Below are 28,000 nucleotides of genomic sequence, written 5' to 3'. Positions count from 1 at the left end.
ATAGAATAAAATCAGTTAAACTAGGGTAGCCCTTATCAAATAAAATCCATAATTCTTACCTTTTTTAAATCTGACATTTGTAAATCATTCCAATTACATTGTTTGACATTCCACCAAAATACTAGTGATATTGGGTGTACAAAACCATTCCAATTATCCAACTTAAAAATGAAATGTCTTCAACATCCCAGTTGTTAACATGTGGTTCTCGTGTCCTGAGGATTTTTGCACCATCCTAAAGTATTATCAATAGTACTTCTCTCTTCTGCACGCACGCACGCACACACACAATCTTGTTCCACAGACTTTATTTCAGCTGACTCAGGACAGAGAGTCTTTACGCAGTCTTTTGTACAACACTGTTCCCTTCTTTGAAAAACAACAACAAACACAACGAAGCTATGTACAAAAATAACGTATGTAAAAAAAAAAAACAACAACAACACACCGATACAAGACAAAAACATGACAGAATTAATGCTTGTTTGTGGAGGGCTGCTATAAATAGTGACAATATTTATTTGAACTTTAGTTTGCTTAACAATGCTGTAAGTTTTCAGTTCATGACGAAACCTCCCATGATTTATTTTCTTTCGATAGAAAGCCAGTAGCACCACTCTGAGGTCACCCATGACACCGTGTGTCCACCGGAGGCTGGACGACATCCACTCTTAGTGTTTGACATGATTAATGGGGCTCATTGCCTCCATGCAGTGCAAAAAAGGAAAAACAAAGACAAAACGAAAAAATACTAACGTCAATACCTGTCAGTGAACAAGTCATTTAGTCTCATTTCAAATAAAAAACTCATTCCAAAATCTCTCACCAGGAGAACTTGCAAACACAACTCTTCCCATTACCATTTGAATAGAATAACATTTTTGATACAGTATTTTTTTCTTTTTTACCATGTCCAAATATTTTGATCATTATGTGGCTATGATTGGCTCATACAATCGTCTAAGCAGGCACGCAACGTGAAGAAAAAAAAAAGTCCAGTTTAACTAGCCAAACACCAACATACATTTCATGTCGACAAAATGTAATCTAATTTTTCTAAAGGACACATAATATCTTCATCTTTATGGACGAGCTCTGTTGTGTTATTAAAATATTATCGTGTCAGGAACCCCAGACTAATATTGAAAACATTATCCTTCATTATTTTGTTTTGTACAAAATCAATTCATGAAACAATATGTCAAATATGTCCTTGTTGTTACATCCTGCAGGAGCTGCACCACACATTACCATCAACATGAGTAACAAGTGCAAGCCAGTTGACTCACAGACAAGGCAAGAAGTGAAGGCAAATGAGCAGAAAAACAATAGAGAGTGTAAAGTAGCAGGTGAATGAATATGCAAAAACATACTCAGGAGTCTGTTTAACATAAACATAATAATACAAGCCTGCCATGTATTGAGTTACAATTCTAAATCACTCATATGACATAAAACCTCCTCGCAAGCTAGTTACTTTCTTTTTTTTTCCTGCGCTGAGCTGACAATCAGAATTTTGCACATTATGCTGAAACAATTTAAATAGTCTTTTGTTCTCAATGGCAAGTTTGATTGTCACTTTTTGGGGTATAAAGCACATGTTGGTTCCAGAGTGAGCAGATGTCTTTCTTTAACATCTCGTTGTTGGTCAATGAGAAGAATTTGTCACAACAGTCCGGCTTCAGTCTCTGTATGAGACTGACTGTCGAGTGCGCTCATACCTCTTTAGTGATCACAGACAGGATGCAGCACGGTTTTCTTGATTCGTTTAGCAGTTGTAGTGCATTCTAAAGACAGCTGGCTTGGTCATGTGAAGCACTGAAATACAGTATAGCAATACATAATACAATAAAAGACACTTGACAATTCATTATACAGTGTATGTACATATCTGTTCAAAACGCTCATGTTAACTGACTCTGACCTAACTCTCTTTTGGACGTTGTCTTTGCCTTGTAGCTATGTTTCTTTCAAAAATTAATTTATTATATATATCAAACAATTTACAGACTCATCCAATCTCTTTTATCCCTGTCATATTTCATTTGTGTCTTTTTCTGGTTCTCTACATAGCCATAGTGGTCAGGTGCTGATGCCCTAGAAGCCCCTTGCGCCCCGCTCCCGCCCCTGTGTGCCCCCCTCCACTGCCGTGGCCACAGTATTCTTGCAAGTTCTGACGCAAAGTGACCAGTGCAGAGCCCAGACAGGCACGGTTTGGGGCCAGCACACCCCCGGGCAGCTGGAAGAGGACGGTGGCCACCCCAGCCATGCCATCATCTGTGGGCTCCAGGGTGATGGGCCCCACCTTAAAGGTGGAATAGGAAAACCCCATGAGCTGAGAGAGGAAGGGGTCGGAGCGGCAGAAATGCTGGTAGCCACTGTATGTGGATGGATGGTGATGATGCGAGGCTGGGGTGCCAGTGGTGGTGCTGGCATAGTTGTGTGTATTCAGGTAGTGCAGCGGCAAGTGCTGGCCACTGTTGCCCCCTCCGCCCAGAGTAAGGTGATGGTGGTGGTGGGCAGTGGGTCCGGAGCCCGGGTCATGTTTGTAGGAGACACCTCCTGCCCTGCCCCTCTGGCCCACCACCACCCCTCCTAGCTTGCTTGTGCGGGCATGAGCAAGCGATACAGTGCTGCCCCCCACCCCTCCACCAGACGAAGGCAGGTAGATAAGCTGAGGCTCCTCTGGTTCAAGATATATCGTGAGTTTAGCGAAGGGTCTTGATGCCATCTTGGTCATCTCCTGAATGTGGCGACGCTGCTCCCGACGGAAGTCCAGGAACTGCTTCACCTTCCACAGGAGGACACAGACAGACAGGAAGAGGAAAAAGCAGGAGAAGAAAACGGAGAAGAAGACAAAAAGATCGATGTGGGCTTGGTCCTGCCGCAGAAAGAGCAGACCCTGGGACTCTCCCTGCCTCTCGCCAGTGCCCACACCTCTTAGAGCGATGTAGAAGCGGCTGGATTTCAGGGAGTGCACCTCATGGGGGAAAGTGATGACCACGCGATCTCGAACAACATGTACGATCAGCACTGTCTGCGGTTTCCACACAGTGATGTACGTGATGAGTCCTTCAGCCCGTTCCTCCCTAATTTCCCTGTCAGCCCCTGGAGGTTTTGCTTGCAGCTGCAGTGGGTTCTGGGAAAGCACGGGCCCCCCAAGACTGGATGAGGCATTGGCAAACACCTTGATAGGGGACGGAGGTGAATCCTTATCTCCCCCAGTTGTTGTTCCCCGAGTTGCAGATTCCTCCTCAATCTTGATGGCATGAATCCCTGTGTAGCGGTCCACATCCACAATGAAGGTGTCGTGAGAGTTGGACACATACACCTCCACCTCACCGAAGGTAACGTCAATGGTGACACGGATGTCTACATTGGTGAACTTTGGCTGGGCAGCAAAGAAAACCGTGCGGCCCTTGGGCAGGTTGCGAATGGTGGGATCGTGGAAGCAGTTGGTCTGGGATGTGGGGTCAAAGCAGCACTCGGTGTCCACGTTGAACTGACGGTAGCACTGGCGCCCATTCACCGGTGTGCCATTGAAGGAGTCTTTGCACTTGGCACACTAAATGTAAGGGGAAAAGAAATTAAATTTGAACAAGAGCCAGTAATGTTTACAAAAAGGGTTTACACCTACTTCCACAATGAAGAGAAAAGAAAATATCACACAGGACACCACTGAGTGTAAAAGAAAGAAACCCTTGTTCCATATTTGAAATCCTTTGTAGCATGTGCGTACCTGTTGCCTGTAGCAGTCTTTGCGGTCACTCTGAGGGCTGCTCAGACAGGAGGAGGTCTCTGTGTTGTTTTGGCAGGGGCAACCTGTGCCATCATGTTCATTACACGTGTCTGCATGGCCATTACACTGACACCTGCAATGTAGAGGAGACAATCCAATCACTTGAGGAGAAAATCTTTTTGATCCTGTAAATGTCTTTTCCAAATTTCTATCATTAACACAATCACTTCCTGCAAGCTTTTATTTTGAAAGTGGATTTTTTTTTTAAATGATTGGATATTTTACCCTTCGGACAGGCAAACGGTATAGAGATATTATAAGCATATAAATGCAAGAATGCATATTAATATCTGAATCTAACAAAAGATTCAATCACTTAAAAGGAGGAAATACAAAAACTAGAAAAGGGAAAAATCCAAAGACAAAGTCTGTTGCTTCGGAAAATAAAAGTATGGATTTTCTGTTTTGTACAGCAAATGTATCTAATTCACAAGCATGAAGAGATATCCATCTCATTTCTATCATTTTTGTTGCTGTAAGGCCAGACAAAAAATATTTTTTTTGTTGTCCAACGAGCTGTAAGCATTGTATAATGATGTAGACTATATCTGATAATCCTTTAACGTTGCTCACTTCTCACACTTCCCCTGCAGCAGAAAGTAGCCACTGAGGCAGCTCTCACACTTGTCCCCCACACTGTTGTTCTGGCAATTCACACACACAGCATTCTCTTCTGTTGGACCCTCAGACACCCTGTCCTGAATCTGATGGAGAGAAAAAATAGAGATGGGCACCAGAATCTTAACAAGGAATTATAATTAAGACATTAGCCAAGTTAGAAAAAAAAAATGATGTATGCTCACTTCGTCTATTTTCTTTTACTTATAACCAGAATGAGGCCCCAAAGATTTCAGACACTTACGCTGTTGGGGTCCAGAGGGTAGAGCCGTGGGTTTTCAAGGGCCTTCTTATGTTCATCCCGGGACAGACACACAGCACTGTTTCCCCTGCAAAACTCTCGACATGGACGACAAGTGCCGCCGCCCTTGGCAGAGCCAACGAACAGTGGCTTACACTTCTCACAGTGCTTACCCTAGAATTGGGGGAAGCAGAAATCAATACATAAAAATGAATCTGGAAAAAAACAAAGTTTACGGTTTTCGGATGTGTATTACTGTAAGCACTTACCATGGTGTTATTGTGGCACTCGAGACAAACGTCTGGTTTGTTAACACCAGCACAGTTGCTGTGTTTGTTGCAGCTGCACTGAGAGGAACAGTTGTCCCCCACGAAGCCAAAATGACACCGGCAAACTCCTGGGGACACACATGTCCCGTTCACACAGCCCTGTGAACACACTGGCTCACACTGACCAGAAACACTGAACAGGAGAAAAGCAAGAGGAATTGATTTGGGTAAACCAGTCCAGTTACGATGAAAAGCAATGCTGAATTTTAAAGAAAAATGTTTTTCTTCTATTCAGGACATAAATGTTTACTCCTGATCTAACCTGCTGAGAATGTAACCATGCTTGCAGGTGCAGTGGTATCCCTGGGGCAGATCGTGGCAATCCTGGGTGTTGTTGCAGTGGTGATGGCCGTTAGCACACTCGTCCTCCTCAGGACAATGGAGGAAAGACCAGCTGCTGTTTCTCAGGGGGCAAACACCCTCAGTCACCCCTGGGAGTCAATAATGAAGGAAGGCGAGTTGAATCTGGGGTTAGAAACAGTACGACACTCTACAACCCTCAGCTCCAAGCAAGATATTTCTCACCATCGAGTCCTCCCTGCAGACAACCTCCAGCCCCGTTGCCCCCACGAGCTGCACACCAGCCACACTGAGGCCTGCCAATGCACTGGGAGCACTGGGTGAGCTGGTAGCACTGGGGGGAGCAAGAGTCCCCCCCAGAGAGCAGTCGACCACACTGACCGGCCTCACATCGCAGGGGCACAAAAGACGGGCTCATGCACTGGAAGAAGGGGAGAGAGGTCAGTTGCCTATGAACATGTTTTTTTTATTTTTTTTTATTGACACACAGTACCACCCAGTAAAACTCCAGTAATGCAGCCGTACCTGCTGCAGTGCCATGCTCCATACACAGTGCTGCCACCCCCCATCAGAGCCTCTTGATCCCAGACAGAGGCTGCAGTTATGGAGACTGTGGCAAGGTGGAGGGCAAGGCAAAGGGGGTGAAGACTCCACCTGCATGGGTGAGACGTTGAGAAGGGCGTAGCTGAAACATGTCCAGTCATAGGTGGGGCTCACACTCAGGATGCGCCTCGTCTCGCCTGGAGAAATCACAACACAGTCATATGTTTTTACTGGAACACTTCACGAGAGTGCTCTAAATCTGGGTTTCAAGAACTCAGCAGAAAAGTTAAGAAAATTCACAATTTCGTCCCGGCTCTTCAACACCACTAACCGCACCTGTGCGTTTGAATTGGCGAGTCCACATGCACTTTCCAGAAGCAGTACACTTGGGGCAGTCGGAGGCCTCACAGCTGGTCTCAGTGCAGTTGCTGGACAGGAAGATCTCTCTCTGGTTGATCCGGCAATCGTGTTCAGACGTACAGCTAACAGAGCTGCTGATACAGGCCCCCTCTGGGCAGTTTGTGCACCATTTACACTGTAGAGCAGGCTAGGAATTTTAATAAAGAACTGATGTCAGTTGTCACCGTCTCTCTTTGAGCTAGTGATAGTGGTTGAATATGTGTGTTGTACGTTACCTGTGCTGGACTAGAGAACGTCTTGGGGTGTCGGGCCAGGCATTCACTGCAGGTCTTCAGTCTTCGACACTGGTCTGGCTGACGAGGGGTTGGGGAACAGGGAGACTGGCCAGTGAAACAGCCCATTCTGATGGAGAGAGAGGAAGTGATGCAATATCTTAGTAGTGGCTAGAGTGCCAAAATCATTTACTGATTTGCCTCAAAGCCAAAAATGTTACCTCTCAGCAGTATCAGAAGAAGCACAGCTTCCCCTACACCAGACGCAGCTGCCAGTGGTGGTGTTGCAAGCCTCTGGCGTTGGCAGTAGTCCACAGGGGTCAGAGGGCACAGTTAGGGTCAGCAGTCTGCCCAGCGTGACACCATTGAAGCCGCCTGACAAAAAGAGGCAGCCTCCCGAGCTTGTCATGGCGAGAGCCACTGAGCGATTTACTGGATCTCCTACAGCTGAGGCTGAGAAAAAGCGACGAAATGTGATTAGGTAATGGTATAACAATTTAGGTTTTGACCATTACAGAAGCTGCATGGCGACAGTGAGATGGTCACCTGGTTGTATCCAGGTGTTACAGTTGATCTGATACAGAGACACAGAGTTACTGTATTCCTCTGCTTCTGTCCTCCCACCGACAATGACCATGGTGTCTTTGATCAGAGCTGCAGCGTGGAAGAAACGGGACAGGGGCTGCGCACAGCAAGAAAAGCGAAGTTATATTTACGCACTGGACAGAGAGAGGTTAACTGCTCGGCTCGTCTAAATGACTGACCTGTAACGGGTGACAGAGATGAGGTCAGGCTCTTACCTTATTTCCCTGTGAGGGGACCAGCAGAGACCAGGTGAGGTTCGGGTAGTACAGACTGTAGAGTTCGCCTGAGGGCTCCACTGTCTCCACGTGAAAGCGGTAGCCTCCAAAGACATAGATGGTGTCAGTCTGCTCATGATAGACTGCTGAGTGGCCATATAAACCTGATTGAGAAGCAAAAAGAAAAAGACTTTGCTAAGTCTATACAAAAAAATCTTGTTGTTTTTTCAAAACGTGACCCTGAATTTCTTAGTGAGGTAGACTAAAGAATGAAGTATTTTTGTACTTGTGGTGTATCCCTATATGAATTATTCTTTTTATTTAAAATCTATGTTACAACCCTTTAAAAAAGCAGAAAGTCTCAAAAACCTGTCGGTGGTGTGCCAGTGTGTGGGGCGATGGACCAGTTCCCAGAGTGAGGACTGAACTCTAACAGATGGTGGTTGAAGCCGTTCTCTGGAGAGTAACCTCCAATCAAAAGCACAGAGGCATCTCGGCGTACGGTCAGCGTGTGGCCTGCAACCGGGGGCAGCACTGAGCTCTGTCAAAGGTAGAAAAAAAAAAAAATTGTTAGAGGTAAAAAAAAAAAAAAAAAGACATGGTATTTTTCAGAAATTTTGTATTTCTAGGTGATATTCTAACCTTGTGTTCTCTCCAGACTAAACTGCTGAGATTGAGACTCCAGGTATCCATGGCAACACCATTTGGAGTGACACCACCCACCACCAACATGACGCTGTGGCCGGTTCCGTGGCTTCCAGAGGGAAACTCGTGACTGGTCAGCATTGCAGAGGCGTGGTGATAGCGAGGGCTGGGAGTCGAGCCTTCTTCCACAGAGCTCGTCAGCATCTGGGTCCAACGGTGCTCCAACACAGAATATCTAAATGCACAAAAAGTGTTATTATACACGTAAAGAAAGTACATGCGCTTTACAGATACAGTATAATAACACTTTTTCATGAGATTACTGAGAACAGTCTCCGCTTTCATGTTCCTACCTGTAGACATTTCCCAGAATGCCTTCTGACAGAGAGAGTCCTCCATACATCCAAAGGTTGCCCTGTGGTCCGGACATCAGAGAGTGGCCCATCCTGTGGAGGAACCTGTGGGCCTGGTTCTGTGAAACAATGGTGCACATGAATGAGTTTGTGTGTAAAATGTGTTAATTTAAGGTTTGTCATGTTTTGCCCGTACCACTGTCAGCTGTGTGTCCAGCAGTGTTTCCCAAACCAGGCTGTTGGAGTCACGAGGAACGGAGCAATCTGAGCCAGCCCAGCTGTCTGAGCACACACACACTCCAAGAGACTGTGACAGACAAAATATGATTGTTAGCAATGCAGGAAAGTGTGTTCATTTTCTCATCCCAAATTTCTTGCATAACTGAGAATTTACATTGGCATAAAAAGACACATCATTGCTCAAAATATTATTATATTTTGAGCAAAGCTGTATTTTTATTTTACAGCTTAATGATATTATACACAACACAATACATTAAATCATATTGTATGCATATAAATGGCATACAGTTTTATGGTACTCTAATACTTATGGTACTCTAATAATTTATATACAATTTCCACATTTTATACATTCACAAACACAGAAATAAATTATCTGTAACAAGTCTTACTAAATTACAAGCTCCTTTTCCTTCTGCTATCCCACAATCCTGAGGACAAATGGGTCGGTCGCAGTGGGGGCCCCCATATCCCTGAGGGCACTGGCAGAGCCCACTTTGGCACTGGGCTCCACCTGGACACACGAGTGACCCCTCCTCACCCTCGTCGGAGCTCTGTTGACACCGCCGCACCCAAAAAGATGCATTGAAGCCTTGAGGTTTGTTTGAAGAGACGTTAGCCTCAAAGTAGACAGAGATTACACCTGGTGGTCAAAGAGAAAGTACAATATTGTTAAAGGGACTGAACACTTTTAATGTTTACATTAGTTACGGGGAATATCTAGATCAGGGTTACACTTTGAAAAGTGTTGTTATTAGTTAATAACTAAGTTAAGTTAGTGCCATAAGTTCAAGTTTGAATGATACCTGAGGTGGCCTGCACTGTGATAGGCTGAGTCCTTGTAGTGCCACAAAATGCTCCAATTAGGTTGTGATCTGAATGTACAACTCCATTGGCCAGAAAACGAGGAAGGCCATCAAACACATAGACAAATGAGTTCTGCAAAATAAAGTACAGCAAAGGAATGTAAAAGAAGCGTTGACAATTCTTGATGCTGCAGCACAGCTGTCAATTTGCTTGTACTCACTTTACAGTTTGTGTGGGAGTCTGGGTGTAGCGTGAGGGCTACAGGGGGACACAGCTGCCGCGGCATACAAGGTGCCAGGTTCTCTGTCACAGACAGGACCCACAGGCAATGAGAAAGTCCTCCTTTCCCTTCTGTGCCACTGCGCCATCCCAGAGATGAGGAGAGAGGCATGGTGGATGATGAGGTGGAGGAGAGCAGTACTGACCGGCCCTGGCACTGGCGGTAGCACGTGCCGTTGTTCCTATTGGACAGAGACAGTCATGATAAAAAAAACATGGACATACAAAAGATATTTCCGCTGTTTCTGCTTGATCATCAGTATTATACTATAACCTCCGCTCCTTGGTTTCAAATTGTTTTCAATGAGTGTAGATACAAAAGATCTCATTACCTGGGGTCTCCGTAGTAGCCCGGCAGGCAGGACTCGCAGTGTGGCCCCTGAGTGTTGTGGGTGCAGTAGCATTGGCCCGTCTGGTTGTGACAGTAGCCTTGAAGAGGGTCGCCATGGCCATTACACTCGCAAGGAACACAGCCACTGCCACTAGCCAGGGCTGAACCGAAGCTACCTGGACGGCAGTGCTCACAGTGAGGCCCTGTGGTCCAATCTGAGAGCCAGAGGAAGGATGTCAAAAGAGGACATTTCAACCAGCACATAACCAATGGAGTTTCACTTTTACGAAGTATGATTGTCCCAACAGAACAGTAGAGGACAGCTTTTCTGTCCTGCCTCAACATTACTCAAAAAAGCAAAAACTGACTAAATACAACAGAAATCCTTCAATTAATGACTCACCCTGACATTCGTCACAGATCCCCGGAGCAGTAATGCAGGTGGAGTGGAAGTTGCAGCCACAGCCCACATCACATTCAACACCACTCAGCACAAGAGTGGCAGGGTCAGACGTCCAGCCCAGGGAACACTCGCACTCAAACCGCGGGCTCCCGCTACACTGACCCTCCCGACATTCATTGTAGCACCTGAAGACGAGGAAAAGTTTTGGGGGAAGGACATAATAAAAGCAATCCTGATAAATAAATGGTGTAGGTGCAGCATAATTTTGTGTAAAGACAGTGAAAGCATGATCCAAAAGAGGAACGCATTTAAGACTCTTACGTCTGGTTACAGTGCAATGTGCCATCCCCCGTGTAACCTCTCTCACAGTGGCACTCATAGGAGGTGGGAGTGTTGATGCACGTGGCGAAGGGGTGACAGTTGTGGAGACCCAGCCTGCATTCCTCGACATCTGGGCAGGTGGGGTAGGACCAGATCGCATCTTGCTCTTCGCCGTCCAAGTGCTCCAGCTCCAGCTCCATCTCCAACGGTCGAGGCGGTGCTGAGGTCTGGGGCTCAGGGCTGAAAGAGCAAGACGAGGAGATTTAAGGGTTGGACAGGTATATCTTTTCCATCAGTCCAGTTTTTTATTGCTTTATGAAGTTTAGTGGTAGCAGGGCTCCAGAGTAACCTGTTTCACCACCATCCTGGAACTGTCCTGAGGTGAATCTAAACTGTCACAAAATAAAAATGTTGTTTCTTCACTTTGTTATTACCATTAGTAATTGTAAAACATTTTCATGGTGAACTGTGTCTGTGTTATACAATGTCATATGCCCACTACTGTAGGGCTGAGCAGATTGCTTCATCAAAAGTTGCGTGTTCAAATTGCACCAAATTGAACTGCAGAATTACAACTGCCAAGTGTGAAGTCGATAGGAGTAATGGTTCTAGAGATATGTGAAACACACACACACACACACACACCTGCAGAAGCACACACTATTGCTTTATAGTTAGACCAGTATAATAAGAGATAACATACTTGGCAGCCCGAGCTTCCGCCACAGCCACACTGCAGTTATACACCGACGGATCGTCCATTCCTGCCCAGTCTCCCCTCAAACATCTGAAAAGATGAACAGAAAACTCAGAATAAATACAAGAAAATAACAATAAAACAATGACTTTTAAACTGTCGGCAATTTGATAATAAAAAAATGGAATTTATGTCACTTAAATCAGTTGCGATTACTCTGGACAGTCTATTGATATATTGTTATACGTTTGCCATACTTACTTTCCAATAGTGGGATTGTTGTAGTCACCACACCAGCCACACTGGAATATACGCAGACAGTCTGTGCATGTGTTTAAAGCTGAACATTGCTTACACTGGGGAACCGAATGAACGCTGACGGGTAGAAAAAAAGAATGAGGGTATTAGATGGTAGATCTAAGGTCAATTTTCATTCACTAGCTGACAAAATATGCCAAATTGCTTGCACGGATCTTCCCATTTTGCAAATTTGTTTGATTAGCTTGTTTTTTTTATTCGAACAGCAAATAATTATTATGTGAATCAACTCTCAGCTGAAAATTCAATGAAAAGATTTTTTTTAATGTCCTCATTTTACCTGTCATACCAGTCTCTGCACTCTCCATAGGGGTATTTTGTGAGGTAGGCGGCAAAATAGAAGCAGGCCTGGGCTGACTCACACCATGCACACTGGCTGGAGTTAGAGAGGCACTCACCACACGTCTTTCTCCTTTGCAAGACAAAGATTTGACCAGGGAGGAGGGGAAATAAGGGTGAGCTGCAGGTTATTGTGGAAACTATGTAGGATCTTAAATCACCACTGTTAAAAATAAGGTTTTTGCAACTCACTGGTTGCAGACTCTAGGACACCCCGTAGGGTCACGTATGGATCCATCCAGTCTTCCCCGTCGACTGCACTGGTAGTCGCCTTTCTTGCTGGAGTTTATCTGCCACTCGCAATAAGGGTCCTGTAGACCCAATACCAAAGTTAAATTTGCATGAGTCAGGAATATTGTAGCAGCAAATTAAGCCAAACAATTTCAGCAGCATAGTGACACTGTGTGAAAACCTTTTGAGCCTTTATCTGGTTATACCTGAGTACAAGCAGAGCAGTCTCTGTACTCTTCACACAAGGTGCACTGCTGAGGTGCCAACAGCAGATGGCGCTGATCCTCTTCCTTTCCTTCACCCTTCTCTCTCTCGGGGCAGGGTTCAACGTCTGGGCCGTCCCGAAGCAGGCAACGGGACAACGATGGGCACCAGCCGCAGGACTGGTCAGACAGACATGCCAGACAGGACATGTACCCTGAGCAGGAACCTGAGCGGTAGGGCTCCAAAAACAGGAAGGAGATTTCCTAGAGGGAGAGAGCAAGTTATGAGGAAAAGCGCATATGAGGTTAAAAGTTCAGATTTTGTTTCAAAACTAAAGGAATCTCATTGTGCAGAAAAATAATAGAAATGTAAATGTGCCAAAAGCAGCAAACATTAATGTTTGTTTTATTTATTTTGATTAGTAATCATATTTGCTGTTGTCGAAGAGCACAAGTTTAACTGAGCCAGTACTCACACTCCCTCCTGGCAAAGTTCTGTTCCAGATCAGAGCCATCTCGCTGGTTTGTCCCGAACCAGAGTTGTTAAGGTAGCCCTCAGCCTGGACAAGGTAATGGTTGCCTCTGGTCAGGTTAGAGAACAGTCTACTGCCATCTGTGCGAGCCAGCAGCTTCAACTCCTTCTCCTGTTGGGCTGCCCAACGACCCACCACTTCCTGCTCCGATTGGGAAATAGGAAGAAAGAAACATTGGAGGAGATTTAAGTAAGAATGGCAATAATTAATTGTGGCTAATTTAAGGAATATTCATAATTTTATCTAAAATACAGTTTATATCTGTTGAACAGCCGCATCAAAATGAAATGAGCATTATGCAATTACAACAATGTAGTATTTCATAGTACAGTAATGAATCTAAATGAGAAATAAATTTATTTTCTCAATCTATGACATCTCCAAAATCCATTATAATAACAAAGGTTTTTTTCATTTTTGGGTAAAATTGTCAAATAAGGAATAGATTTAATATTAAAATTATAGCAACACAGATCCAATCTAGGATACAACAGAGAGTTGATTTGGCCATCACTGATCACTCCTGCGAGGATTCCCCCTGCCTAACAATGGAAATGCTTTGTTTAGAAAAATTAATCCTATCTGTAGTTTTTGATGGGATTTGTTTTAAAAAAATTCATTCATTAAAAAGTATAATTTTAAGTGTTGTTCTCTTGTTCTCACCAGTTGGCTGGAATTGGGCCCTGATGCCATTCGAGCCTCAAAATGGAGCCTCTGGATGCGAGCCCACATGGAGACAGTCTCGGTGGGAGGGGGTGAAGGTGGGGGAGCCCCCCACAACGGGTGGACGAAGCCCCTAAACTGTAGGGCTACATCCATTTCTGTGGTGGGGCTAAGGATGATGTTGGTGCTGCGGAGGATGGAAACCTGGCGAAGGGATGAGGAGGATGAAGGACAGAGGAGGATGGATGGAAGTGGAAATACATCAACAGAAGCACTATTCTCTACAAACTGCTCCACAAGTTTGACAAACTACTTAAAAGGGGAATCTTCTCTATGAGCGCATTGCAAAACAACCAGAGACAGAAAAAAAGAGGAGTGAGCACTTGAGTCAAGAGGTTCAAAAAAAGCCAAGAGTACAAAGGAGAAATGAACAGTAAAACAATCAAAATTGCAATACAGATAACTGCAGTGGGGTCAAGGTGTCAAAGCAATTTTTGGAAGAAGGAAGGAGGGATAAGTATAAGCAGAGAGGGAAGTAGTTACAACCATAACTAATACAGTTTGCACTTGAGATTTGGACTCCATACCTTGTCAGGCTGGGAATCGTTGCGGGGGTGCTGGAAGGTGAGCAGGTGCAGTCCCGGGACATAGTTCTCGGTGCGACAGGAGTGGAGGGAGGTTAGGAAAAGGGTACGCTCCCCCCACCAGCCGTACGCCCCTGAGATCTGGTCCACACGGCACGCACTTCGCTCTGCGAGACCGAGAGGGAGAGGTCAGCACACAAAAAGAAAACAGATCTGACCTCCTAATAGCTCACAATGCAGCAGTTTCCTAAAGTGTACTACTGTGCTGAAACAGATGTGATCTGTGACTTTTGTGTGACGTGTGATCAAAAGGAGTAACGACACATGGCTGCACTGCGCCGAAAAATAGTATGCGATTGGACAGCCAAGTCAAATGATCATCTGAGCAGCCTGTCCAATCTCAGCTGGCTGCAGTTGAGTCACTGTGCTCCATCTGTGAAACACGCCCAACATGAGTCTAGTCCCTCCCATGTCAACTCCCAACATCATCTTTTTTTCTTCTTCTCCATAGCGGGTTAGCCCTTCTCTTGTGCCCTCCTTCCTCCCTCCCTGCATCTCACCTGACACTGGTAGGCAGGATTCATTCTGAACACACCAGCCAAATTCACCAGGGGCACGGGCCAGAGAGGCTGGAGTGCCACTGAACACTAGACAGGACTGGCAATCAGACAGGAAGCGCGCCAGGCCCAGGCAACCAGTACTGCCACACTGTGAACAATAAACGGGGGTTATAAATTTTAGTGGTAATCCTGACACATTCATACAGATGCATCAAAGTGGAAAATCATGTTTTGGGTGTTTGAATGGATATACGATTTACTAACCATCTGAATTTATCAGTTATAGAATGAAAGGATTTGACAGAGGTGTAAGTTGCATGGTTGTGTTGGTGGAAGTGTTACCTGATTCGTGGGTTGGTACTCTCGACAACGGCCTTCACACCAGCTGCACTCTGGGTTCTTGAGGCACATACTTTCATCTAGGGCCTCGGCACAAACGGCGTCCTGGAAGAGCAACACACGTGTGAGCAACAATTTTGCTATTTAACATTTAATAAATGCCAGTCTTCCCAGTGACACGACTTCCTGTTTTCTTGTTTCATGACATTACGACACCTTCACCCACCCTGTCGCCTTGATCGCTACTGACGAACAGTGGCACTTTGTAAGCTACCAGGTCTCCACGGGCAACGCCACTGTAACCCCCAGCAACCAGCAGCACTCGTCCTTCCATCACAGCAGCAACATGCGAGTAACGCCCGCGCACAGCATCCCCACCTTTGAAAAAATAAACAACTGGTTATAAATGAAAATGGGGCCGTGTGTCTCAGTGTTTGAGAGTTGTGACACACAAAAAAAACTCACGAAGTGACCATCTCTCCCCAGAAGACACCCATTGGTGACAGCCCAGATGGTAAAAGAAGATCTCCTCATCGTAGCACTTCTCCTCTTGGTAGTGAATATGTACATTCCCCCCTGGAAGAGAAAGGCAGGCAGAGAAAATAAATATACACAGGGCTGCCCTGCATGCACTGTGTCTGCTCATTCTGTAGACGCTCACCGTAGACCACCATGTAGTTTCCAATGACAGTGGCTGAGTGGAACGCTCTCTCTCTGGGGCCTGTTGCTGGGAAACGGGAACGGAAGGATGTCCAAAACCGCCTGTCCACGTGGAAAACGTCGGTGTTGTTCACCCTCACACTAAACCTAAAAAAAAAATTAGCAAAGATACTTTAAGCATCTAATAATATTCTTTCATTCAGGAATTACTCTCCCAAATGCTTGGCTGAATACTTGGTGGTTATTTACTGATTCTGAAATCATATGTGATGACAGTCCTCATTTTCTGTTTACCTTGCAGTGGTAGGCCGGTGGCCTCCGTAGACCAGCAATGTCCTGGAGGGGCTGTGGAACACCATGGAGTGGCCAGCAGTGGCCGGGGGTTTCCCACCAGTGGGCTGAACGGCCTCCCACCGTCCAGAGCCACGCAGGCCGAACCGATACAAAGAAGAGGAAAACATATCCTCCTCAGTGCGACCTGGGAAATATGTTTAGGTACGATATAAATGTAGGTCAATCCAAAAAATTTAGGTGACTACATAATTGTAACAATGGGATTGTTTAGTATACTGTTGTCACACAGACAGTGGTCCGTGAAACCCACCTCCAAAAACATAGAGATAATCGTCTACTACAGCTGCTGCATGATTTGCAAGTTTAGGAGCCCCTCGTGTATTTAAAAAGCCAAGCTGTTGCCAGTCATCGTGAAGTGGCCGGTACATCCAGACATCACTGGCCAGGGAGCCGTTGGCTAGCTCTCCTCCAAAGATAACCATGTTACTCATCCATTCTACTGCTGTGTGGGAATGACGAGCCACCTGACAACACAGGAGAGCCAGGAAAGAAAGGAAGGATATGCACATGAAAAAATAATAAATGGGGGCACGTACATTTATTCTTATGTTTGTATATGTGCAAATATAACAGTGGCAGAATCTTACTCTGCAAGACCTGTGTATTTCAGCTTACGTCCATGGCAGACATTGTATTAAAACATTTTTTTGAATACATCTTTACTTGCCATGACTAATTTCCTTTCCTTTCATACTTCTTCATGTACTGATGTTTAAAGGAATGCAGTTACTGCAGAAGCCTGGAGTCATGACCAGATCAGGTGCATGGAAACACAGTCAATGAAATGCAAGAGCAGGGAGTGTGTGTGAAAACTTTGTGTCCACAGACCACTTACAGGAGAGTGTCCATAAGACCTGCTTTCCCATTGGTTGGATGTGAAATTGTATTTGATCAGGTCACCAAAAGCTCTGTTCAGATCAAACCCTGCAGGAAAAGTAAGTAAGTTTTAAATATACACTAATACCGTTAATATACTATAATATTATTACAAAAACACTATTAGATACTAGAGAACAGCGTTAAAGAGTTCAAGTTGGTTAAACCTTGTGATAAACAGAAGGGTGGAGGGTGGGTTTTATTGTTAAATACTCGCAGTTTACAGCCATTTACCATTATTAAAACAAGATCAGACGAAATAAGAAGTGTGTCAATCTCACCTCCAAACAAGTACATGGCCCCAGTAGAGGATAGGTACACGCCAGCGGAACCTGTCCTGGGAGGCGTGTAGGGGTTTTCTTCACTTACACGCCACCACTGCCCCACCCCGTTGTCATCATGGAGACCAAGCTGGCAGCTATGACCCAGGAAGCCTGCGTTACACAGACAGCGCTCTCCTCTCTGAGATAAAACATGGAGAATTAGAACAGTTAAAGACCAGTAATCAGTCAAACAATGTTAATTTAAATCTCCCTATTCCCTACTCTTACCTTGTCACACTGGCCATTCACAAGACAGTCCTTTGAGCAGAGAGGGGTTGTGCAATCTGCTCCTCCCCAATCCTGATGACACTGGCACTTCGATGTAGACGAATCACAGCGGCCATGACCACCACAGGCTCCAGGGCACAAAGAGAAGGTGTAGGTTGCGTTGAAGCCCAGGAGGTTGTAATTAGCATCACTGAAGAGATGAAGCAGCATCTGGAAGTAAAACATTAAATAACAGACACTGTGTTAAATGATTTGCCTTAATTAGAATGATTCAGCATCTCATTGGATGTGTCTTGATTGGTTACCTTGCCAGACTTGGCTTCGATGGGTTGAGGCAGAGTGTTGCCACTCAGACTGGCTAAGAGAGGGCTCTGGTAGGAGTCACCATCATACACAAAAAGGTAATCATAGGTACACTCTGTGTCCATGAAGGTGAAATTCAAGACAATGCGGTGACTGTCGCTGGGAGCTGCAGGATATAAAACAGGTCGTAAATATCAGTGTCATTAGTTAGCAACGTTATCTTCTGCTAAAAAAAAAGAGACTATCTGTATGTTGCAAACAACCTAAGACGATATCTTATCCAAGTACCAACTACCTTTGATAAGCCACTCGCAGTTCCCATTGACAGAGTAGTTTCCTGGGCCATCTGTAACATAGCCTGGTGGACCCCTCAACACCTGCCGGTGGCCCTTGCAGTCCCCTGCCTGGCACACAGGCGACTGAGCCAACAGCAGAAACGCCAGGATGACGGAGACAGGGTGGGGGGAGGCCATCACTGGCACCGCCTGCAGGATGGGAGGCAAAATGTGTGAGAGAGAGAGAATATCTCGGTGAGGGTTCTAGTAGACGCATCTGCGCCAGAAAACATGCAGCAAATAAAATGTCAGTTGGATCTACTGCACGAGACAAAGGGGCAATGCCTGCCGAATATGGATGAGTGTTTCTAAAGAGAACATAGAGAAATGTCACCTTGGTTTCACACAAACAAACTTCGCCCGTTTACACCGTTCTCTCATAGCCGATCATATCACAACATTCCAGATTACACCTTCAGTAAATATCACTGCCATTCACACAACAGCGTTGTGCAAGTGTGGCCAAATAACAATGCTGTAAGAACATGAGGAGACTCGGAGGCAAATCTGATCCTGGTGGAGCTAACAACAGTTAGCCCCAGTGCACAGTAGCATTAGCTCAGCGCATCAGTCGCACAAACCTAACGGTGGCGTGAAACTGGGGGTTTCACACTCTGGGTCATGACGTATAATACAAATAACACGACACGCCGACACAACGTTTACCAATTCCCAACCCGGTAACGGATAAACCAACTGGTTTCAACAACATGGCGTCGTCCGCAGGCTATCATAACAAAGCTAACGTCAGAAGGTCTGCTAAGCTAGCTCAGCCGAATGCCGTTACCAGCCCAGGGCCGCTAGTCGGTTAGTTTGCAGATTTGCATCGCCGCACTCACCAGTTCCCGTCTCTTTGGCCCCATGGCAATTTACATCTTCGGCGACTCCCGTGGGGATGGCTACCACACGAGCCAACGTATCGTCAGCGAGTGCCCAAGACTGAAAGGCTAAAGCGTTAGCTGGTAGCGAGCGCCTCGGGCGAAGCGTAGCGGACGGTGCTCTCTCTGCTAGCTTGTCCGCTAACGGTAGCGGCGGCTCGACCGAAATCCAGATGCGCAGTCGGCGGTGGCAGAGACTCGACTGGGGGGTGAAGTCACTCTTGACAGTGATTCATAATTTTTTTTTATGCGTTTACGAAATTGTGTTTAGTTAGTTTTCCATTGTCGAAATAGGAAACGCTGCAGGCTAATAACGAGGCCACTTGACGCGAGTCCTGTTCACGGCTCGCGAGCAGTAACCGGCGGTTGCCAACACAAAAAGACAGGGGCATGCCCCACCACTGCCCCCCAGCGGAGACGGGGAAACTACACCGACACATCTGGACGTGGGCCGCAAAGAATTAATAAGGGACCAATTATAAGAAATGCAAAAGGAAAAAAAAATACAACTTGAGTAACTGATCAAATATACAGTAATTTGCCATCATTTCATTTAACCTTTCCCCATGTGCACCAAATGCTGCATTCCCTTTGCTTAAATGTATAGCAGAAGAGTTTTATTTGGGTCTAATTTATTGAAACAGATCAAATTTGTTTGTATCACATTTTATTGAACAATTGTTCACACGGAGACAGAATGTTCTTTTTTTTGCATGTACAGATTCAGAGCAGTCATAGTCTATAGAGTTTCCAGGAGATAATCACCAAAAAATAGCAAAACAAGCACATATTCCCAGACAACCCATTATTGTATGCTAATGTCCCAAGACTTTTTCCACCCAGACCAACCTATTTCTGGTCTGTTTACTGTACTACAGTATGAATATATTAGATGTATGAACACATTATCTCAATAAATAAAAAATATGATTGAGAGAGGGATACCGGGGCAAGTGTCTGTGACCTCCCTCAGTGCAGTGGATAGTTTGCTAAATCAAGTGAATGTTAAATCACATTTTACATCTTTACTGATTCTTTTCCACAATTTTATTATGGTTCTTCACTTCTCACTGGCTGATTGTAATCTTGTATTTGATGTTCTTTTCATTTGTAATTCATCCATGTGTTGCCGGGGTTATCATGCTAAAAAAGCTTTTTCTTTCAATATCTTCTTTTCAGTTCTACAGGTTTAGGCACATGGGCGTCGAAAAGCCCAAAAAAAAGTGTGTGTGTCCTCCCTGAGAATTTTTTTACTCGAGTAGATGCCATTTCCTGTATTCTGGTGCGTTTTAATCAGGTATAACAGAGGCCAGCCAGTCGAATGCTGTGCAGTGAGTATAGAGATCAATCCCCGTCACTGTATCTCAGGCTCAGGCATTTAGCTCTTTTGATAACGCATTCATCTTTCATGCCAGAGGTCGTGCGTTAGACTCACCCTCGTTAGATGAGAAATTGCTTTGATAGCCCAAAAACAATTACCACATACCTGGCAAGGTTTCCCAAAAATTAACACAACAGCATCTAATATTTACATGATGCCTTTAAAAGCAACAGGCGAACAAATTTTGAACATTCATCAACGTAGTGACAGTATGTGGGCACGGCCAGACACCTGAGCACCTGAGCAGCATATGTGCATACGGTGCTCTGTGCAGTCTGCTGCTGCCTCAGTGGGAGAGCGGCCTGTGTGACTCTGTGCAGCCGGTGGAAAAAACGTGGTATGGAGTTTAATTTAATTTGACTGATGGCGCTCTGGAAGTACCACAGAGTGAATAGACAAATGCCCTGAATTAGAGATGGTAAAAGTGGGTGGGTCCAATATTATTGCTCTTAAAAAGTGTGTGGGTCTTTTCCCACCCACGTACAATGGGTCCGACGCCCATGTTTAGGCGAAAACATCATCATGACGTGTGCACAGCCATTTTCCCTTGAACCAGAATCATAGGTTCACTGGTGAGCCCAGGGCCAAATAAAGGAAATATCTTCTCACTAAAATTGTGTGTAAAACTGATCAGATGCTTTTCTGTTTCCCCATCCCAAAAGGACACCTCGCCCTTATCTATGTTTAGCCTGACGCGAATCCTCCTGGGACCTGGCTGCACCTGCAGCTGCGTACGCTCAGGTGTTTGGGCAGTGTACACCCCTTTGCTGAGACCTATGGACCACACACCGCGGCTTGTAGAGACTGTAAACCTCTTTTTGCGGGCCACCGACTCTTTGCATACTCCCACAATCCACTTAGGGCTGTCACCAACAATGACATCCCATCTATGTTTCCCAGAGGTGTAGCCCTCAGCGCCCAGGACAAAGACACAGGGATTGAAGCGCTCCGGGTTTTCAGCGACGGTCAGCAGCTCAGAGCTTTCCTTCACACTGGTCAGGTCAGCATCCACGGACAGCCATGGAGAGGCCGTGTTCGGGTTCAGCACCACCGGATCTGCACGCACAGGAAGAGAAGAATTTCATATAACTTTCTTAAAAGATTTGTTGAATACACTGCCTTTCTTTAAATCACATAAAATGTTTTCAGACTAACTAAAATTCTAATGGACACCAGCAGGTCAATCAGAAAAACGTAATTTCCAGCTCTGCTATCGTCCTTACAACCACTCACCATTCCCACCCCCACCCCCACCCCCCAACAGATTTACTCACAATATTTGACATGGTCTTGCATTTTCTTCCAGATTTTGAAGCCCAAAGTACCAACGTGCTTGCCCATGTCCAAAAGAGAGTCATTGGGGATGCAAGGGTCTTCTCCAGTCCACTGGGCTCTGGAGCAGAGATGACAATAATGTGAAGTTAACATGAGACCTTTACTGAAAATCACTCTACTTTGTACGGATATTTCGATTTGGAGATTTTATAATACACAGTATCTGTGATTTGGGCAGTGTTGTTTTGCAATTACTTACTTTCTTTTTAAATTCTTGAAATTCTAAAACATAAACAAAGAGTGACTGGGATTAGTTTAATTGCCGTAAAACACATGACAGACACAAACAAGAGTCTTTTAACTGTGGAGTCAAGCCTTCAATTACCTGCAGGAGGGTAAGATCCTCGTTGCCCATTTCAATCTTCAGACTGTCGATGAGCCTATTGAGCTTGACAACGTCCTTGTCTGTGTTGGCAATCAGCTCCTCTATGGCACCAATCTTCTGCTCCTCCTCTGTAACCAGGGCTTGTAGACGCAGAGCTTCTTCCGTGACGAGCGCTTCGTGGAGCCTCTCAAACTCTGCCTTGATCTGCTTCTCGGCCTGAACAGCTTGATACTGTATTAACAGAGAAGTTGTACATAAATACAGTGGTGTGAAAAAGTGTTTGTCCCCTTCCTGATTTCTTATTTTTTTCATGTTTGTCACACCTAAATGTTTCAGATCATCAAACAAATTTAAATATAAGACAAAGATAACACAGGTAAACACAAAATGAAGTTTTTAAATGAAGTTTTTTATTAATAAGGGGAAGAAAAATCCAAACCTACATGGCCCTGTTAAAAAAGTGTTTGCCCCCTAAACCTAATAACTGGTTGGGCCACCCTTAGCAGCAACAACTGCAATCAAGCGTTTGCGATAACTTGAGTCTTTTAAAGCGCTGTGGAGGAATTTTGGCCCACTCATCTTTGCAGAATTGTTGTAATTCAGCCACATTGGAGGGTTTTTGAGCATGAACCGCCTTTTTAAGGTCATGCCACAGCATCTCAATAGGATTCAGGTCAGGACTTTGACTAGGCCACTCCAAAGTCTTCATTCTGTTTTTCTTCAGCCATTCAGAGGTGAACTTGCTGGTGTGTTCTGGATCATTGTCCTGCTGCAGAACCCAAGTTCGCTTCAGCTTGAGGTCACGAACAGATGGCCGGACATTCTCCTTCAGGAGTTTTTGGTAGACAGCAGAATTCATGGTTCCATTTATCACAGCAAGTCTTCCAGGTCCTGAAGCAGCAAAAGAGCCCCAGACCATCACACTACCACCACGATATTTTTCTGTTGGTATGATCTTCTTTTTCTGAAATGCGGTGTTACTTACGCCAGATGTAATGGGACACACACCTTCCAAAAAGTTCAACTTCTGTCTCGTCAGTCCACAGAGTATTTCCCCAAAAGTCTTGGGGATCATCAAGATGTTTTCTGGCAAAAATGAGACGAGCCTTAATGTTCTTTTTGCTCAGCAGTGGTTTTTGTCGTGGAACTCTGCCATGCAGGCCATTTTTGCCCAGTCTCTTTCTTATGGTGGAGTCATGAACACTGACCTTAACTGAGGCAAGTGAGGCCTGCAGTTCTTTGGATGTTGTTGTGGGGTCTTTTGTGACCTCTTGGATGAGTCGTCGCTGCGCTCTTGGGGTAATTGTGGTCGGCCGGCCACTCCTGGGAAGGTTCACCACTGTTCCATGTTTTCGCCATTTGTGGATAATGGCTCTCACTGTGGTTCGCTGGAGTCCCAAAGCTTTAGAAATGGCTTTATAACCTTTTCCAGACTGGGTGTGGCTAGAGAAATTGAACTCAGGTGTGATAAACCACAGTTAAGTTATGTCTTAACAGGGGGGGCGAACACTTTTTCACACAGGGACATGTCGATTTTTTCCCCCTTAATAATTAAAACATTCATTTAAAAACTCCATTTTGTGTTGACCTGTGTTATCTTTGTCTTATATTCAAATTTGTTTGATGATCTGAAACATTTAGGTGTGTCAAACATACATAAAAATAAGAAATCAGGAAGGGGTCAAACACTTTTTCACACCACTGTAATTCCCAGCAGTGTGCCGGCTCTCTAGTCTCTCCTTTGGATTTGTAGTGTGATCTTGGTGTCTTACAAAAAGAGTCAATGTTAGGGGCAAATGATTTTAAAGAACCCTGTGGGGAACTCTTTTGAACAGAGCAGCTGTAGTGAAGCTGAATAAAGTGTGGAACAAGCATCCTGGATAAAGACACTTTGGCGTCTGTGCCGGCAAAGGAGATGTAAACCTGAGGTGTCCGCTCTAAGGGCTGCTCATGTCTTCTCTCCCCCCAGGCCATAAGACCCCGGACTAGATAACTCCCTCAACACATTCTCTCACATAAAAAGTGCAAATACAATGACTTTATAAAACATTCAACACACACAAACAACACACAACCAATGTGCAATATTTAAGTTTTCAGCCTTTCACTGTTATTCCATATTTATTTAATCTCATGTCTTCGCACGAGAGACCTTATCTTGTAAACACACATTTTATTCTATTACTATGTCATATTATTGTTGTAGTTCTGTCTTACAATACTTACAAACTTTATTTTTGCCACTTAACTTTTTTTCTTCTTTTTTAAATTTTTTTTTCACACGATTGTACTTGTCTCACCTGTGTGACAACAAATAGCTTGAATCGTGTAACCTCAACACCACGAGACACGCGTCAAGACACTCTACCTTGATGTGTTCCACTGCGTTGCCGAGCTTGCGCGACATTTTCTTGTACGATTCCACTTTCTTTTCAAAAATGTCCACTCTTAAGCGGAGCTCCTTCTGCAGGGGGTGAAAGAGAAACACCATTGTGATAAGACGTTTTAGGCTTGTAACTGGTGTTGTGTCAAAATCAGTGTTCGCTAAACCTGTATCCACATTAGATTTTTTTTTTTGGGGGGGGGGGGGGGGGGGGGGTGCCAATAGGTGTGGGATTGCTCAGCCTTGGCGGAGGGCTGTGCTCTCAGGGTGCTCTTGTTGGTTAGTTAGTTAGTTAAGTTAGTTTGTTGGTTTATCTGTAAGGAGGTCTAAGCAAAGACTTCCATAGTGGAGGAAACCTCAAAACTATGTCTATTTTTGGATGAGACATTTATATATGCTATAGGTAAAGGTGAGAAATGGCTCAGACTTGTTATGAATTGTGAAAGTGAGAGTGCAACAGAGAACGGAAGGTAGTATTAGAATTTAGAGTAGGGAACCAAGTAATCTACACTCAGTTCCCAGATTATCAGGTACACATCAGAAATGATTATGGACAGTTGCTGCCGAGCAGATGTGCTTGTCTACATTTCTCTGCACGCCTGTCAGAGAGAGAGAAACACCCCCTTTTGTTATCATGGGATTCTGTACAGGTATACAGGCCTAGACAACAGCTTGGCTGTGACTTTACAACACAAAACACATTACAGTCTCCTCTGAATAACATCGCTGCACAAATATCTACAACAACGGGGTATAAGGGCCGGAGATTTTGAGAATAAAATTGTAATGGCACAAGAATTAAGTCGTAATTGAGGAGAGAGTCAATCTAATGTGGGGAAGAAAAGTCATAATATCACAAGAATTAAGTCATAATTCGATGAGGAAAAAATAATGCAACAATAAAGTCATCCACCAGGGTGTTGAATTTGCTGTTGTGTTGTGTGAGTTGCTGTCCTGTTGTGTGAGTTGCTGTCGTGTTGTGTGAGTTGCTGTCGTGTTGTGTGAGTTGCTGTCCTGTTGTGTGAGTTGCTGTCCTGTTGTGTGAGTTGCTGTCCTGTTGTGAGTTGCTGTCCTGTTGTGTGAGTTGCTGTCGTGTTGTGTGAGTTGCTGTCGTGTTGTGTGAGTTGCTGTCCTGTTGTGTGAGTTGCTGTCCTGTTGTGAGTTGCTGTCCTGTTGTGTGAGTTGCTGTCCTGTTGTGTGAGTTGCTGTTGTGTTGTGTGAGTTGCTGTCCTGTTGTGTGAGTTGCTGTCGTGTTGTGTGAGTTGCTGTGGTGTTGCGTGAGTTGCTGTAGTGTTGCGTGAGTTGCTGTCGTGTTAAACTCATGTAGACCTGTAGATAACTCCTGCCAACAGAAGAGTTCTATTTGAAACTATTTCTGACAGGCGGGAGGCGCTTTTTTAAAAGGAATTAATGGAACGTCAGTGAGAGGAGGCTGGAGACAGACGGGGACACGTTTACCTTGCACAGCGGCGCGCCCTCTCTCAGCGGCCACAGCTTGTGCGTGTTGTGCAGCGTGACGCACTCCACGCACACGGGCTCCTCGTCCCTCTCGCAGTACAGCTCCAGCGGCCGCAGGTGCATCTTGCACTCGTCCCCGCTCGCACGCCTCTGGTCCGGCCGGCCAGCGCGGGCCTGTCGGAGGAAGACCTCGCAGGCGTTGCTGAGCGCGCGGTCGGCGATGGCCTGCGCCTCGGCGAACTCGCCCCTGCACACGGGACAGCGGCTGCTCACCCGCAGGCTGCCCCGCAGACACTCCCGACAGAGGCTGTGGGTGCAGGGCAGCAGCACGGGCTCCCGGAACACCTCCTGACACACGGGGCAGGTGAGCTCCTGCTGCATGCGCAAAGGCTCCTCCGCCATGTCCTCGTCCATACGGTCAGCCACCTCTGCGTTTTACTTTCGCTTTAGAGGGGGAAAAAAAACCCCGACGGATTAACTCAAGACGAACACGCGCTCAGCTGTCTCCGTACGACCCGTTGAGGCTTCGCCTCTTATTTGCTTTTGTTTTGCTCACGAAGATTGACGATAAAAGTAGAAAGTCCACCAGCAGAGGTGTCACAGCGAGAATAAAGTTCGTGCCTCCTTTTCCGGGTTTTGGCCACAGGCGTCAGCAGCGAACACGAGCAGGGCGCAAACAACTCTGCCCTCCAGTGGAAGTGCACGGTACAACAGAAATGATGGTGGCCGGTCGCTGCCGAGCAGATGTGCTGATCCACATCTGTCTGCACACGGCACACCTGTCTGAGAGAGAACCCCCCCCCCCCCTTATAATAGCAAATTAATAATAAAACATTTCATTTACAGATCACTTTTAATTGCTAAAAAGCTATCTCAAAGTGCTACAGAGTAAAAATAAGATAAAAATGAATATATATTTAAAAAAAAAAGGTTTAAAACGAGTCCTTCTTAAAAGAGAGCGTGCTTTGTGGAACCCTCATGTGTAGGCCTTTTGACGACAGCTTGGCAGGGGCTGTCTAACATAAACACACATTTCAGTCTCCTCTAAATAACGTTGCTGAGCAAATATTTACAATGAGTATTAGGGCTACAATGAAGGGAGAAAAAATCTCAGATTTTGAGAATAAAGTCATGTTATTGCAAGAATTAAGTCTTAATTCTATGAGGAAAAAAATAAAGTCATCCACCAGGGTGTTGAATCACGAGCAACTGGACTTGGTTTCCCCTCTTAACCAAGGGGCCTCTTCAGTTCTGACTAAGTCATGGTGAATCCCCAGGTATTTATTTTTTTGCCGTGTTTTTAGAATTTTTATTTCTGTAGCCATGTCATTTTTTTCCTGTATTAATTATTGAATTAAATCACACAGAGGCCCTTTAGTCAAAGCACCATTCTGGGGGTGGATGATGTGAGAATAATATCCAACAGATGGAGCTACTGTTCCAACATGAGTGTGACCATCTCATATGTGTCACTTGATATGTGCTCTATGGTGATGTATCTGTCCTTTTAAAGAATCTTTGAAACAGTTTTAAGGCAAACACAACAGTTTTGCAGCTTTTCATTTACCATGACCGACATACAGTACAAACTACAACCACATAAGTGGTTATTAGGTTATTAACAACTAAGATGCCCTGAATTAAAAAAGAAAAGAAAAATACAGTTGTAGTGCGACGGAGACCTTCACTCTCACATCCTCCTCATTTTCCATATCTTCTGTAAGTTTTTGTATTAATGAAACATTTCCAACACTTTTTTTCATTTTCTCCACACCTCACATTTTAACAGTATGTGTAAGTATTACCGTCGTTTTAATGTTGTGCATATGGGTTTATTTTACCCTTCTCCTCTTCTGCTGTTAAACTTAATTTTGTTATGCGGATGAACGTTGTGCACCGTCAAAAAAGTCACACTTCCTGCATCTGCCATGTGTGATTGCTGTTTTTTGCTGAACTCTCACTAAGATTCTGCTTGAATATAAAGGGTGAACATATAGTTTAAAAATGTGAAAGCAGCAAATGTCAAACAGGAAATCAACAGGTGTAATGC

The 28,000-nt window shown here is 44.9% G+C and overlaps 2 protein-coding genes across 4 annotated transcripts; both read right to left on the bottom strand.

Annotated features, from left to right (window-relative positions):
* Positions 1–291: 291 nt before the first annotated feature.
* megf8 (multiple EGF-like-domains 8) lies at positions 292–19,337 on the bottom strand. 3 transcript variants are annotated; one of them, XM_035621749.2, is made up of 44 exons: positions 19,030–19,337; positions 18,151–18,340; positions 17,858–18,021; positions 17,553–17,762; positions 17,283–17,463; positions 16,961–17,049; positions 16,376–16,589; positions 16,066–16,249; positions 15,773–15,918; positions 15,577–15,687; positions 15,338–15,489; positions 15,115–15,216; positions 14,773–14,920; positions 14,216–14,379; positions 13,629–13,832; positions 12,909–13,109; positions 12,436–12,696; positions 12,191–12,309; positions 11,940–12,071; positions 11,603–11,716; positions 11,348–11,431; positions 10,645–10,884; positions 10,324–10,508; positions 9,922–10,135; positions 9,531–9,771; positions 9,310–9,442; positions 8,896–9,146; positions 8,457–8,567; positions 8,261–8,379; positions 7,905–8,142; positions 7,632–7,803; positions 7,263–7,426; positions 7,009–7,144; positions 6,684–6,915; positions 6,466–6,592; positions 6,167–6,377; positions 5,813–6,027; positions 5,513–5,708; positions 5,250–5,418; positions 4,928–5,120; positions 4,662–4,832; positions 4,373–4,503; positions 3,740–3,872; positions 292–3,565 (listed from the first exon to the last, which is right to left on the bottom strand). In XM_035621749.2, exons 1-44 carry the CDS (start codon positions 19,051–19,053, stop codon positions 2,066–2,068), a joined length of 8,676 nt encoding a protein of 2,891 aa, XP_035477642.1. In that variant the 5' UTR covers positions 19,054–19,337; the 3' UTR covers positions 292–2,065. The 3 variants fall into 3 exon arrangements, with proteins under 3 accessions (XP_035477642.1, XP_035477658.1, XP_035477650.1); XM_035621765.2 differs by having other exon boundaries at positions 6,167–6,365; XM_035621757.2 differs by having other exon boundaries at positions 12,909–13,106.
* A 381-nt stretch (positions 19,338–19,718) lies between these two features.
* trim35-28 (tripartite motif containing 35-28) lies at positions 19,719–26,607 on the bottom strand. The gene is made up of 6 exons (XM_035621790.2): positions 25,951–26,607; positions 24,478–24,573; positions 22,110–22,340; positions 21,984–22,006; positions 21,724–21,842; positions 19,719–21,505 (listed from the first exon to the last, which is right to left on the bottom strand). Exons 1-6 carry the CDS (start codon positions 26,362–26,364, stop codon positions 20,970–20,972), a joined length of 1,419 nt encoding a protein of 472 aa, XP_035477683.1. The 5' UTR covers positions 26,365–26,607; the 3' UTR covers positions 19,719–20,969.
* Positions 26,608–28,000: the final 1,393 nt, after the last annotated feature.

Source organism: Scophthalmus maximus, chromosome 1, assembly GCF_022379125.1.
Source record: "Scophthalmus maximus strain ysfricsl-2021 chromosome 1, ASM2237912v1, whole genome shotgun sequence".
NCBI lineage: Eukaryota > Metazoa > Chordata > Actinopteri > Pleuronectiformes > Scophthalmidae > Scophthalmus > Scophthalmus maximus.
Note: the sequence above shows the minus strand (reverse complement) of the source record. Positions and strands in the feature narration are given on the sequence as shown.